The sequence below is a fragment of the Mus musculus genome, chromosome 17 (genome assembly GCF_000001635.26).
Source record: "Mus musculus strain C57BL/6J chromosome 17, GRCm38.p6 C57BL/6J".
Lineage (NCBI taxonomy): Eukaryota > Metazoa > Chordata > Mammalia > Rodentia > Muridae > Mus > Mus musculus.
This window is the reverse complement of record NC_000083.6, coordinates 29,316,997-29,331,693: the sequence shown is the minus strand read 5'-3', so window position 1 is coordinate 29,331,693 and position 14,697 is coordinate 29,316,997. Positions and strand designations below refer to the sequence as shown.

General features: G+C 52.6%; 1 protein-coding gene and 1 long non-coding RNA gene across 5 annotated transcripts; one reads left to right on the top strand and one right to left on the bottom strand.

The window, feature by feature from the left end:
• Nucleotides 1-2,790: 2,790 nt before the first annotated feature.
• Nucleotides 2,791-12,898, bottom strand: Pi16 (peptidase inhibitor 16). 3 transcript variants are annotated; one of them, NM_023734.3, is made up of 7 exons: nt 12,303-12,812; nt 9,287-9,508; nt 5,712-5,821; nt 5,332-5,420; nt 4,061-4,846; nt 3,724-3,856; nt 2,792-3,186 (listed from the first exon to the last, which is right to left on the bottom strand). In NM_023734.3, the coding sequence occupies exons 1-6, from the start codon at nt 12,477-12,479 to the stop codon at nt 3,744-3,746; spliced, it is 1,497 nt and encodes a 498-aa protein (NP_076223.3). In that variant the 5' UTR covers nt 12,480-12,812; the 3' UTR covers nt 2,792-3,186; nt 3,724-3,743. The 3 variants fall into 3 exon arrangements, with proteins under 3 accessions (XP_006525077.1, NP_076223.3, XP_006525078.1); XM_006525014.1 differs by lacking the exon at nt 4,061-4,846 and having other exon boundaries at nt 2,791-3,186; nt 12,303-12,898; XM_006525015.4 differs by lacking the exons at nt 2,792-3,186; nt 3,724-3,856 and having other exon boundaries at nt 4,651-5,171; nt 12,303-12,898.
• On the top strand, nt 4,776-11,910 carry Gm46603. 2 transcript variants are annotated; one of them, XR_003952339.1, is made up of 4 exons: nt 4,776-4,945; nt 5,579-5,844; nt 9,210-9,540; nt 9,998-11,910. It is a non-coding gene; the product is annotated as a predicted gene, 46603 (long non-coding RNA). The 2 variants fall into 2 exon arrangements; XR_001782217.2 differs by lacking the exon at nt 5,579-5,844 and having other exon boundaries at nt 9,998-11,906.
• Nucleotides 12,899-14,697: the final 1,799 nt, after the last annotated feature.

Sequence of the window (14,697 nt, the reverse complement as noted above, 5' to 3'; positions counted from 1 at the left end):
GTGCATATTTTACATTCTCATTAGCGTTAGTAAGACTCCATAATAGTCAGAAACACCGCGAGCAGAGCTGGAAGCAAAGGTGTAGCAATGTCTCAGCAAAAGGGTAAATGCTGGGACCTTCAGGACAGCTCTCAGGGCTGTGGGAAAGCCGGGCATGGTGGTGCACGCCTTTAATCCCAGCACTTGTCTTCCCTGAGGTCTGTAGGAGGCTGCCTGGCCTAAAGTGAAAGGCTTTGATTGGTGTGACTGCTCAGCATGAGGCCCTACTGTTCCCAGGTATTATCCTCTTATCTATTAAGAAGTTTGGGCTTGACCAGGCCTGAGCTGAGCTACCAGCGGGGAGGGATGACTGGAGGGGAGGAGGTGTCCGTGAGGAAGCCAGACTTTCCTCATGGGTAACCTTATTCTTCGGGAAAGTTGGAAAGGCCTATGACAGGCCTTTTGAGGCTTTCTGATAAGGAGACAGCTGTGGCCTAAGCTGTCCTCCTTCAACTGTCCCTCGTTATCACTGCCAGTTGCCACAATGCTCAGAGGCTACTGGGATACCAGCCAGCTTGCCTGCCTGCCTGCCTGCCTGCCTCTCTCTCTCTTTCTCTCTCTCCTCTCTCTCTCTCCTCCCTCTCTCCCTCTCCCTCTCCCTCTCCCTCTCCCTCTCCCTCTCCCTCTCCCTCTCCCTCTCCCTCTCCCTCTCCCTCTCCCTCTCCCTCTCCAGTTCAGCTGTGTTGGCAGGTCCCCTCCCTGCCCATCTGTTAGAGCATGACTCCTCCCTGATCCATCACACTGGCCCCAGGTGCATAAATAAATGGGTGACTAATCTCCTGATCTTTGGCAGGCACATTCACAGGGCAGAACTGCAGACGGCCAGCAGATGCCCTTGCTGGGCAAGAGACAGGAAGAGCCACAGGGAAACCAGTATAGGCTGGGTCTGCTTGGCCCAGAGACCCCCATCCCTGACTGCCCAGGCCCAACACACTAGCTCAAGAGAACAGACCTTCCCAGGAATGCAGTTGCTTTAGCATCTGAAGATCAGTTAATGTCATATACTCTGACCACATGACCATCTCAATCGGAACAGAAAAGGCCTTTGAGAAAAGTCAACATGCTTTCACAATAAAATCTTTCACCCAGACAAGGAACAAAACAATTTCAATGGTGGGGACTAGAGAGGGGGAAAAACACTTGTCACACAAGCAGAAGGACCCGAGTTTGAGCTAGCACCCACACCAAAGCTAGGTGCAGTGATGCAGGCCTGTAACCCCAGCATTAGGAGCAGCAGTGGGCGGGGTGTGGAGACAGATCCCTGAAGCTCATTGGATAACCATCCTAGGCAAACTAAGCCTCAGTATTTGTAAGAGACCCCATCTCACACACAAAAAAAAAAACAAGGTGATAACCTGAGACTGGCCTCTGGCCTGCACATGTGCACACATGCATGAGCACAGCACACAAGCTTGTATGCACAGCGCATACAAGGATGGGTGGACCTTGAAGAGATGTTAGGTAGTCACAAAACATATTTGTGGAGGACTTAAATGAAAGTCAAAGACCAGCAAGTGCAGGCCCATGAAATGGCTCAGCGGGTGAAGGTGTTTGTTACCGAGCCTGACCCATATGGTGAGGGGAGAGGAGGTTCTCCAGTCTCCACGAGAGCATGAGTCCCCCCACCCCCCAAAAAACGGAAGGAATAGGAAAGGTGCGTACAGATGGAAAATAGGTCAGCAGTTGTTTTAGGCTGAAGGGGGTGGGAAAAGCAGGCAATAGTGGGTAAGGTGCTTCTATGGTAAGGTAATGAAAAAGTCCCCTCTTAGTACTAGCAGAGCTACACAGTCCCCCAATGAGTATACTAAACAATGTCAAGCTAGGGTCGGCCAATTGGCTCAGTAACCACCAAGCCTGACAAAGTGCATGGGGGGGGGGGAGCTATCCCAGCAGGCTTGCCCTCTGACCTCTGCATGCACCCCCCACCCACACAGACACTAAATAAATACATATCCAGAACTCTGAGTTGTAGGCTTCAGGTTTTTTCCAGCCAGGTGTGGTGGATCTCTGAGTTCGAGGCTAGCCTGGTCTACAGATAGCATTCCAGGACAGCCAGAGCTACACAGAGACCTGATCTCAGAAAAAACAAAAACAAACAAAAAAAAACAACAACAACAACAAATACACTCAAATAAAGATGATGGGAACACGGTACTTGTGTACTGTTACACATGAATGGAGGATGGAGGGCTGTGTGCTTTTACCCATGAGCTGTCACATTGGCCCCAGACACATAGATCAATGGGTGACTTCTGGGTCTTTATTGAGAGAAGTAGCCATGCTGTACTAGCCTGGCCAAGACTCCTTCCTAGCCCCTCTTACTTCCTGTCCCTTGTGTTCCTGACCACACAGAACTTCTGGACCACTCCATTCTGATCCCCAGAGAGGTTTCTGGGCCTCGGAGCTCTGTCTCAGGGCTCCTTCAAAGCACCTAAGTTGCCCAAAACCTTGCCAAGTTGAAACTTGTGACCAGGACAGGCCTGAGCATCAGTCCCCTTGTGGAAAATGTCTCAATCCCCAAAGCCATAGGGGTAAACCCCACTGATAACTTTTGGTCCTTCCTTCTGCTCTTCTTCCTGCAAGGCAACCTGTGGCTTGGCTTGGGTGGAGTGGAAGTTACCAGAAGGAATGGGATGGCTCAGAGAGTTGGAGGGTAGTGGGGAAAGAGGAAGAAAGAAGACAGAAGAGTTGCATGGGTGGGCAGACCAGCTTTCTCACAACACCCACCCTACCTCATGCAAAGCACTGAGACAGGCTCTCAGACAGGCTTTATTCAGGAGTCAAGGCTGCCTCCATTCCCTGTCTCCCCACCCACAGAACCCCACTTCGTTGGGGCTTGTTCTTCACCTGCCCTCAGGGTCTGCTGTCCAAGCTACATGGGCACTCAGAGATGGGGAGCCCTAGAGCCTGCAGGCAGACAGCCCCTCCCCCACCCCACCCCTCCATCCCCTGGGAAGCAGACAAGTATCCCCAGAATCATGTCCTCTGTAGAACTCCACTGTAAAGGGCAAGGGAGGGCCCTGGTGTGCAGTTACTGATGGGCTGGACCACACAGCCTTTCCCTTCCAGACGGGCTTTGGCCAGGCGGTGGTATCTTGTTTGAGCGATAGGATAGGACACAGCAGTTGATCAGCTGACCTCTTCTCCCTGGGAAGGCAGCAGGCACTTCAGATATTCCTTGCCTCACTCAGATGGCTCAAGAAAGAGCTCAGGGAAGCCGGGCGTGGTGGCGCACATGCTCCCAGCACTCAGGAGGCAGAGGCAGGCAGATTTCTGAGTTCGAGGTCAGCCTGGTCTACAAAGTGAGTTCCAGGACAGCCAGGGTTACACAGGGAAACCCTGTCTCAAAAAAACAAAAAAGAAAAGAAAAAAACAGAAACGAAAAAAAAAAGAAAGAAAGAAAGCGCTCAGGGGACTAGAAGAGCCAAGTTCCTGAGGAGGCTAAGATCCTCTGTCCTTAAGAAACTAGGTACATGTGGCCAGTAGAACACAGCTCAGAACAACAGGTACATCACCACCCTCGTGAAGGAAGAAGCGCTGGGGGAGGCGCGTTTAGCGTTTCGGGCTGGCACTGGGTGGCAGAGAGGAGAGGGGAGGGCACGGGTGGCCGGGGGAGCATGACCTGCTCCAGAAGCTCTGGCTTGGAAAGAGATTCCAGAATGGGCATGAGGCCAGTCTCCTCACCAGGCCTTTGGGTGTCCCCCTCAGACCATGCCAGCCAACAGCAGCAGGGAAGGCAGCAGCAGTCCCAGGAAAGGTCCCCACACGTGAGCAGAATTCTTCAAATCCCAGTCGGCCTTTTCGGGGTTCTCAGCACCTGCAGAAAGGAAGGGGGCTGTACTTCAGCTTGAAAACAGCCCAGACTCTCCACTCACTCCATGCAAGGTGCGGGCGGCAGCCAGGGAGGAAGCATTTTCCAGACGGCGCATGCTTTACCATGCCCCAACCACTGGTTCCAGGTGCCAGCACAGGGTACCAGCATTCTGGAGCCAGGAAGGAAAATGCGGACTTTGGGCCTTACCTGTCCAGGATGATTGTAGGGCCAGGGTGCGCCCACCTGTGGCATTACCCGAAGCACTAGGGAAGGTGGGCAGGGATGGGGAGGCAGGGTGGCCAGAGTGTTCCAGTGAGGCCTTCTGCCCACCACGCTCCTGGGCTGGAAGAACTGGGACCAAAGCCTCACTGGAAAGAGGCGACTCAGCCTCTGCCTCTGGCGACTCGGCCTTGGGAGACTCAGCCTCGGGCTCCCGCAACTCGACCTCTGCCTCAGTCGGTGCGGCCTCTGCCTCGGGCAATATGGCCTCGGGCTCAGACAACTCGTCCTTGGGTTCAGCCTCCTCCTGGATTTGGGGTACGGACTCTCCTGACTCTGTCAGGGACATCTTGGGGTACAGCGATTTCTTTGGGCTCACGGAGGTTGCGCTCGACTTGCTGGCTTCTTCGTCCATAGATTTGGGGACAGGGATATGTGTTGATGTGAGGAAGTTAACTGGCCCTTCATCCACCGAGGGCTGCATGTGCCTTGCAGAAACCAAGGGGACCTCAGTTACAAAAGCCTGAGCCTCTGTTGCCATGGAGGAGGGGCCTTCGGTTGCTAAGGAAGATGGTGCCTTTGTTTCTACTGCAGGTGAGGACTCGGTTGCCAGGGAGTCCGAGACCTTTGTTACCGAGAAATGTAGAGTCTCAGAGGTTGCTAGGGATGGAGTACCGGTTTCCCTGGAGCTTGGGGCTTCAGTTGCGCGGGTGGAAGGGACCTCGGTCACCCTTGGAGGCGAATCCTGCGCCTTTTCCGGGTTTCTCATGGGCTCTGTTTGGCAAGGCCAAGCATTAGCGGACCCCACCCGGCCGCACGATATCCCACCCGGATGCGCGAGCCATACTCCTCTGCAGCGGGTGTGTCCCTCTGGTAATGTAACTTCTTGTCATTGACAAGACTAACTCCTCCACCCACCGCCCTGCCCAAACTCCGCTTAGAGGACTGCCTAGCAGGCCCCGCCCATTCGCCCACCACCGGGACCTTCCCGCCCGGCCACGGGCCCTTCGCACGGCACTCCAGCGCCTCCGGATCCCAACTCTCTGTAGGGACTTAAGGATGGAATCTGTCACTTGGAGTTAACGAGTCGCCAAGGCGGCTGTGCAAGGAAGGCAGAAAGTCACAGAGGGTGTCCACCATCACATCCCGTAGGCCCCTCTCCTGCTTCTCAGGGCGAGAGTCCTGAGATGCTAAATCACCCAGGCCCGGTGTGGGGTGGGGGAGACCCCACCCCATCTCAGCTCTCGCCTGCTACTCACCACAGAGAGAGTTCTCACAGCTGTAGCCAAGAGGGCACTGGGAGCAAGGAGTCCCCTCCTGGTAGGGCTTACGGCCCTTCACGTTCCCCCTAAATGAGAAGGCATTGCTGCAGGAAAGGCCCGGGCCTTCCTACCGATCCTCACCTTCCCCAGACGCACGGCAGGTCCGTCCACAGGAGCCCACGGGGATGCTGTCCCCCACAAGTTGCTTCCCGGGGATCACGGGCTTTCTCCCTCCCCTTCTCAGGCTAACCAAATTAGGCCCCTTCTGGGTCCATCACAGCTGCCAGAAGGGACAGGGCCCACATCAGCAGCCCACAGCTTCATTGAGCTGTGCCCAGTTCCATCCTGCCCTACGCCTCTGGCCGCTCAGCACTTACGGAGGCTCATAGTTGCACACCAGCAAATGGATGTTAGCTTCTTCCACTCCCTGGAGCGTCTCGCAGAAGTGGGAGCCACAGCCAATTCTCTCAGTCTTGCTCCACACTACCTAAATGAGGGAAAACCTAGCAGGTTAGCCCCGGGCTGTGTAACATTGTCTGTCCCCGCGGGATCCTATAGCGGCAGGCCAAAACTGCTGGGGGTTAGAGGCAGATGACAACAGTGTCTACCCTCTCTGCCAAATAGAGAACTCACCAGGCTTATTTGAGTCTTCCCTCAGCCTCAAGCCTCAGATATACCCTGGCCACTCTCCTGTGACCTCTTTCTAGAGATATTTAGGGTTTTTTGGTTATTCGGTTGGTTGGTTTTGTTTGGTTTTGGTTTTTCTTTTTTCTTTTTAAGTTTGCAACTTTATTTTATTTATTTATTTATTTAAATTTCAAAAGTACATATTTTTTTTTATTACGTATTTTCCTCAATTACATTTCCAATGCTATCCCAAAAGTCCCCCAAATCCTCCCCCCCCCCACTCCCCTACCCACCCATTCCCACTTTTTGGCCCTGGCGTTCCCCTGTACTGGGGCATATAAAGTTTGCGTGTCCAATGGGCCTCTCTTTTCAGTGATGGCCGACTAGGCCATCTTTTGATACATATGCAGCTAGAGTCAAAAGCTCTGGGGTACTGGTTAGTTCATAATGTTGTTCCACCTATAGGGTTGCAGATCTCTTTAGCTCCTTGGATACTTTCTCTAGCTTCTCCATCAGGGGCCCTGTGATCCATCCAATAGCTGACTGTGAGCATCCACTTATGTGTTTGCTAGGCCCCGGCCTAGTCTCACAAGAGACAGCTATATCAGGGTCCTTTCAGCAAACACTTGCTAGTGTATGCAATGGTGTCATCGTTTGGAGGCTAATTATGGGATGGATCCCTGGATATGGCAGTCTCTAGATGGTCCATCCTTTTGTCTCAGCTCCAAACGGTTTTGGTTTTTCGAGACAGGGTTTCTCTGTATAGTCCTGACTATCCTGGAACTCACTCTGTAGACCAGGCTGGCCTCAAACTCAGAATCCGCTCGCCTCTGCCTCCCAAGTGCTGGGATTAGAGGTGTGTGCCACCTCCGACCAGCTTGATCCCTTTAAACAAGTTTTGTTGTTGTTGTTTTTAAAGAATTATTTATTCGGGGCTGGAGAGATGGCTCAGCAGTTGAGAGCACTGACTGTTCTTCCAGATGTCCTGAGTTCAATTCCCAACAACCAATCATTCAAAATCATCACTACCACTACCAACAACAAAAGGATTTTTTCATGTATATGAGTACACTGTAGCTGTCTTCAGACACACCAGAAGAGGGCATTGGATCCCAATACAAATGGTTGTAAGCCACCATGTAGTTGCTGGGAATTGAACTCAGGGCCTCTGGAAAAGCAGTCAATGCTCTTAATCACTGAGCCATCTCTCCAGCACCCAAACAAGGTTTTAAACAGGGGGCCTATGCAAAGGATCAGAGATAGTGGAGATCTTCATTCAGCCACAAGGAAAATCCAAGGAGGAGTTATTTTGAAAGGTTCCCCATTCCAACTAACAATTTAGCTAACCTTTGTTCTGCCTCTTTTGGGGATCAGCCTGGCTGCTAGAATAATTTCTTCCTAAATTCAAAAAACCAACTCTGTTAATCTCAGCACTCCGGGCAGAAGCAGGCAGATCTCAGGGTGCAGATGCCATGTCTTCCTGAATTTCTAGCTCAGGTTGTCAGGGAGTCCTGCTCGCAATAGCTATGGCTCCTTGGATTCCTGTTTGAGCAGGTGAGTTTGGGATAGAAATGGCTCCCAGCTTAGGAAGGAGCCACAGATATCTTGGTCAGTCAGCTGGTCACCAAGTCAGATATCTTGGTCAGTCACCAGTATCTTGGGTGAGGGTGGGCTGGGATGTCCCGGCAGGGAGGGTGCTGGGACCTTCAACTTCCCAGCTTGGGTGGGTGATTGTATTTCCTTAAGATTAGGGCTAAAAATACCAGCTCAAAAAGGCACTGGAAATGGGAGGGGACTGTTGATCCCCCCCCCCCTTTTGGTTTCTGGTGTAATCGGTTGTACAATCAGCATTGGGAAGAGAAAACAGTCCCTTTAAAACTAAGGCTAGCGTCACTCCCCAAGACTGAACTTTGCAGAAGCATCCGGAACTGAGTGGTAAGCCAAGGTTATCTAAGAGAGGCCAGAAACACTGTCAGAAGGTTCCAGAAACCTTTCTCCAGTGAGAAAGTAGGCTTTCTGCCTACACAGTGTTTTTAGAAACTTTTTTTTTTTTTTGGTTTTTCAAGATAGGGTTTCTCTGTGTAGCCCTGGCTGTCCTGGAACTCACTCTGTAGACCAGGCTGGCCTTGAACTCAGAAATCTGCCTGCCTCTGCCTCCCAAGTGTTGGGATTAAAGGCGTGTGCCACCACTGCCCGGCAAAACATTTTTTTTTTAATTGGGGTCGAGGGGATCCTACTCTGTCAGGCTTGGTGGCGTTTGCCTTTACCCACTGGGCCATCTGGCCTGCCTTCTTGGTTTTTTGTTGTTGTTGTTTTCTTTTTTCTTTTCGAGACAGGGTTTCTCTGTAGCCCTGGCTGTTCTGGAACTCACTTTGTAGACCAGGCTGGCCTTGAACTCAGAAATCCGCCTACCTCTGCCTCCCAAATTGGGATTAAAGGCCTGGGCCACCAAGCCTGGCTGAGGCCCGCCGTCTGAAACACAGTTTATTTTTTTTCTAATGCAAAAATGAATTAAATTTGTCTATTTGCGTCATCAATTTGGCAGATTAGAAACAGCAAATTACAAAGGGAAGTGCCAAGAGCGACACTGGTAGGAAAGGCGAGGTGAGCGGGGAGAGGCCTCTGCGGCTGAGGCAAAAGCTTTGCACCACTCAGAGTCCTCGGTCACCCAGGACAATCTTTGCATTCGGTATATAGGCGCTGTGACACCTGCGTTCTCAGCTGGATAAAATGGGTGACCTGGGTTTTCAAAAGATGTGCCTTTTTGAGAAGATGAAAACGACAGTTTATGGCCGCTGACTGCGCGCTAACTGCTGTGTAGATTATTAAGGGATACTGTAAGGGAGAGGACCGGTTTAAAGCGAGGCTGCTCTGAGTGGAGCCAAGAGGTCACAAACATTCCACCTGGCCCAGCACGTGACTCCACCCATCTGGAGAGCCCTCCGGCCCCGCCCTGGGACCAGGTGGCTCCACCCAACACCAGAAGGGCCCAGCCAGGCTCCGCCCAAGGTGCACGTGGACCCACCCCTCATCTCAAGGTCCTGTCCAAACCACGCACTCACGCGGCTTATCAGAACGCCGGGAGCCCTCTCCCTAGTAAACGAGATCCAGACCCTTTCCACGCATGTGCCCAGTCCGGCCCTACTTGATCGTGCAGGTGGCCATACCCAACACCCCCATCCCCGTTCCCAGTCCATCACAAGGCTCATCCAACAATCAGAGGCCAGCCCAACACCCTGATTTCTCAGCCCTTAGGCAGCCTTAGGAGGCCTCACAAGAGAGCTCGCCGCCCCACCTCTGCCCGCCCGCCTGCCCAGACTGTCACCTGAGTGTAGTGGCCGCACATCTGGTTCGGATCGCAGGTGGCCGTGCTGAAATTGTAATACTCATGCTCCTCGTGCCAGTTCCCCACGGCCAGCGGCACGTCCATGCCCTCGTCCGTGATGGCAAACAAGTTCTCTCCGCGCCGCCCGCGTTCTTTGTTGTGGCCCCACACGCACTTCTGAGCGTAGGCCTTGGCGAAGGCGGCCAGCTCGTCATCCCACCTCTGCAGGGACGCAAGGGAGGCAAGACAGGGAGGTGAGTGTGGTTAAAGTATGCTGGGGTGTCTTGAATCCTCTGTAGGCCCGAGACGGGCTTGCCGCACCAAGCCAAGTGACCCCGAGCTTGTCCCCGGAATCTGTTCCCCGTGGGTTTTAGTGGGATGGGGGAGTGCCACCTCAGACCCTGGGGGGTCGTCTCTCACCCTTCACAGGGCATGGGGGTGGGGGCAGAGGGTTGATGTCAGTTGTGATTTTTGTGTGCCCTGCGTAGCTGTGGGGAGGGGCAGAGATGCACAGTGGGCTGATTGAACTGCCTGGGCATCTGAAGCTGTTCAGGGAAATGTTGGTGGAGCCGCGCATCAACACCGGGCTGTTGCCTGCCTCACTGCGATGGCTCCGAGGAAACTGTCTCTGTGAAGGTCCCTTATTTCCTCAGAGCCCTGCCTAAGACAACGCTGTCAAACCCCAACTCCAGATTCTCTGTCTCATCGCAGGTGAGACTCCTGCGAAGGGCAGTTTTGCTTAGAGAGCCTCCGAGGTTCCTTGTCCTTGGCTGGGAGAAGACGGAGCAAGTGTGCAGCATGAGAGGGGAACTTAAGGCATCTGACCCCAAGGACTAAGGAGGAAGACCTGGATCCCATTAAACTCCGATGCCTGCTGTGGCTCTTGTTCCACCAACTTGACAGCCCCACCAAAAGCAGCAGCAGAAGCTTGGGGTGTCATTGCGGGGAGAACTGTGTGACCATGCCCACTTCCCACCCGCTCAGTGCTTTAGCTTCCTGCAACCCTCGTGGGATCCTGAATGGGGACAGTACCAGGGCTGTGCCTTGATGAGATGTTCTCTCTCTCTCTCTCTCTCTCTCTCTCTCTCTGGTCATTTTAAAAAATTAATTCTGCACTTACTTTTAGGTATGTGCGAATGCAGGTGCACGCCTAACAGTGCCTGCACGAAAGAGGACAGCCTCTGGGGAGGGAACTCAGCTCCTCTGAGTTGCTTGGCCAGGTGTTTTGAGGAACACCTGGCTAGCCCCACTTTGGTCATTTTATTTCAAATCACTGGTCTGGGTGGTCCCCTAGACTCTGACAACAGTGGGCAGTTGGGAGCAGAAATGGGGATCAGGGGGTCTAGGGTGATCCACAGGACCCCGGGATAGACAGATAGGCTCCATTCTAGGACAGGTAGTAACATCATTTCCATTGTCACAGTGCTGGGTGTTATGGGTACTCCCCCACCCCCCAGCTGAGGACCTCCCCGAAGCTGAGGACTGAACCCAGGGCCTTGTGCTTGCTAGGCAAGTGCTCTACTACTGAGCTAAATCCCCACCCCAGTGGGTACTTTTTAATAGATGGTTATGATTGAAAGACCAGCTCAAAGTAGCCCCAGCTCTAACCTCTAAGCTGAGTCTACGCCTGAAGTCCCAGCGGGACTTACAGTTTGTGGTGTTGCAACCTCTCTCCCTAGAAGTAGGTCTGTCCACTCTGTCCTTCAGTAGTCCTGGTCACTAAGCCAGAATGAAAGCAAGAACCAAGAACCCCAAGTTCGTTAGTCACTCAGGGAGTGTGGCCACTGTAATCAGTGCCACAGGTAACTGGGTCCTGTGGGACATGGGAAGACTGTGTAGGCAGACTGAGGGTGGAGATAGAGATTGGGCTAAACGACCAGGTGCTAACCAGGTGGGGGACACCCTGAGCAAAGTCACCAGGGGCAGCAGGGCTTGCTCCATCTGTGGCGAGACCACCACCACCACCACCACCACCACCCCACCACCCCGCAGGTAGAAGTGCTACTTAGTATCTAGGCTTCTAATTTGTCTGCAGTTCCTGGTTGCCAAGGGCAACAGGAGTGGTGCCGTGATCATTTCCCACAGTCATCCAATCTGACCTGAAGGGCAAGGATGTCAGTACCTAACTGTCCACCAGGAAAAGGCTCCCCACAGAGTCACCAAGCCCCAGGGGACAAGCTGAGGCTAAGAGCTAAATGTCAGGATCCCTGGTTCCCTGCTGTATTTCCCAGGTGTGACCTAGCCCTTAGCTCAGGGGTTCCTGGCCACTGGAGGGTGTCTGGGAGTGGGGTGGACCAGTCAGACTTCAGAGAGGACAGAATGGGAGTGATTCTAACTCTTATCAGCTGAAACCAGAGCAGACATCCTGCCTCCACCCTGCCATCTGATAATAAATGTTCTTTTCGCCAGATTGGCCACCGGCACCCAGCCTCGGCCTCCACTGTCTGTGCATTCCTCTCACTGTTGTGTAGATAATTTGTATGTGTGTTATATATGTGCTTTTTATATTTCACCGCATGTAGTATTACATGTGTGCGAGTCAGCCCATGCGTGTGGGTGTGCTTGTGACCCCATTTTACCGACGAGACACTGAGAGAGTCCACATGGTTACAGGATGCGCCCCAAACGAGACCGGGTTTTGGAAAGGGCACCTAAACTGTGGGCCCCAAAGTCCTTCAGGCTTGCTCCCTCCCCCTCCAGTGTTTTCTGGGCTCATCTGCCTCTTCCTCTTCCCTCCAGGACACCCCATCTTGAGAAGAGTTGAGGAGGAGGCCACTGCTGTGTGGGGAGCCAGGGCTTAAGCTTGAGCAAAGTTCCCTCTGAGCCTCAGTTTTCTCATCTAGAAGATGGGGCTGATAATGGGGACCAGTGCATTATACAGCACCAGGGACTCTGTCACTGACCAGAGAGGAAGGAGTCTTGACAGAGCATCCCCACGGGGAGGCGAGGAGAAGGACTGTGGCAGGCCTTGCCTCGCACCCTTCAGGCCCAGGAGGTGGCCCCCAGCCACACTCACCATCTGCAGCATATCTGAGGCTGGCGGGGACACCTGGGCACGGTACTGGTTGTGAAGATCCACCATAGTTTGCTTCTCGTCCTCTGTGAGGGCTGTGGTGGGGCCAGTGGCAATCAGCAGCAGCAGGAGGAGCAGTGGCGGCGGCAACATCACCCACGGGCTGCAGGAACCGTGCATGGTGGCCAGCCCTCTCTGCCTCTCCTGATCAGGGGTCTGGCAGCTGGACTTAAAGTCCTTCCCACACAAGCACCACCCTGGCTGGGGTGGGGCAGCAGGGGCTGTGTCTGGAGGCCCAGCCCGGCTCACACAATGTCTCCAGGAGGGCTGGGTGCCTTGGGTCTGGACCAGAGCAGAATCCACTCCCCTGGAGTCCTTGGCAACAGCCTCCTTTTCTCTCAGTAAAGGGCTCAGGCCAAAGGCTATATGAGCTCCACCATCCCTCCTGAGGGGGACAGATCCTCAGGGGACACAATTCCAGAAGCAGCTGCAGCGCTGTGCTGTGGCATTCAGTCACTACTAAGTGCAGAGGACAGAACAAAGAAGGAACCTTACAGACCTGCCCCTACAGGATTGGGTAAGATGAGGAAGCTGCCAGTACCACGGAAAGAGCAAGGGAGGGAGAGATGATGCAAGGGTCATGACAGCAACATTAAGTGCCCACCCCAGGTCCTCTGCAAGAGCAGCAGGCGCCCTTGATTGCTGAGCTGTCTCTCCAGCCCCAGGAGAGCCTTCTAAACAAGAGGATGAATATCCACAGGAACAGGAAAGAAGTCAGGGGGTGTGGAGGTCTCTCGTTTGTCTCAGACAAGTTCTTCATTATGTAGCCCAGGTTAGCTGCTCTCTAATTGCTATGTCTCCGCAATTATATTTATTTACTTAATGTATGTGAGTGCTCTATCTGCATGTACACCTGCATGGCAGAAGAGGGCATCAACTCATTTGTAGATGGTTGTGATCTACAGATGGTAGATGCATGTATAGATGGTGTTCCTATCATGTATGTGGGTACTGGGAATAGAACTCAGGTCCTCCAGAAGAGCAGCCAGTGCTCTTAACAGCTGAGCCATCTCTCCAGCCCTCCTCTCTCCCCCTCCTTCCCTCCTCCTCCTCTGTTTTTAAAAAGATGTTCTCTAGAGGACATGCCACATGGAATTGAAGTCCCTGGCAGCACACATCTATGAGCACTGGAGGGGGAACAGCTTAAGAGTGAACAAAATTTATGTAGCGTGTAATTATTAAAAAAAAAAAAAATCGGGGGCTGGTGAGATGGCTCAGCAGTTAAGAGCACTGACTGCTCTTCCAGAAGTCCTGAGTTCAATTCCCAGCAACTACATGGTGGCTCACAACCATCTGTAATGGGATCTGACGCCCTCTTCTGGTACTGTCTGAAGACAGCTATTGTGTACTTAGATAAAATAATAAACTTTTAGGGTGGAGCAAGCAGGTCAACTGGAGTGAGCAGGGCCGACCAGAGCACAGAGGTCCTGAATTCAAATTCCCAGCAACCACATGATGGGTCACAACCATCAGTACAGCTACAGTGTACTTATATACATAAATAAATAAATACATACATACATACATACATACATACATCTTTTTTTTTCCCCCTGAGACAGGGTTTCTCTGTATAGCCCTGGCTGTCCTGGAACTCACTCTGTAGACCAGGCTGGCCTTGAACTCAGAAATCTGACTGCCTCTGCCTCCCAAGTGCTAGGATTAAAGGCGCTTGGCCTGGCCCAGGCTAACCTTTTTTTTTTTTTTAATTAGATATTTGTTTGTTTTCCTTCTGATGGATGTTTGTCCCTCACCTCTAATACAAATGCTGCTTGGTCAGTCTTTGCACACATCTATCTTTGAGGCTCTCTGATGCCTTCCTTTCTGTTGCCCACTGTGGTGGACGGTCTGTGATGCCAAACCTAAGCTCCTTGGCAGCCAGCAAGACTAATGCTTTTTTTTTTTTTTTTTTTTTTTTTTTTTTTTTTTTGGTTTTTCGAGACAGGTTTCTCTATGTAGTCCTGGCTGTCCTGGAACTCACTCTGTAGACCAGGCTGGCCTCGAACTCAGAAATCTGCCTGCTTCTGCCTCCCAAGTGTTGGGATTAAAGGCGTGAGTCACCACTGCTCAGCAGGCTAATGCTTTTTAAACAGCACTTCCTATCTTCCTATCCAGCAACATAGTTGGCTCCAATGGTCCGTGTTCATCTGAGCACAGCTCCTCACTGGGCCCCAGGCCCCACAGTCTGGCTTTATTCTCGGATTCCATTCTCCAGCATCCACTTGGGCTAATCCACCTCTGTCCAGCCCCCTGCCTGCATCATGATGTGAGGTTTGGAGTGGCTGGTGGCTTGGAGGCTTGGACAGGAGCCTGGTTGTGGGAAATGAGTCCCAGTGAG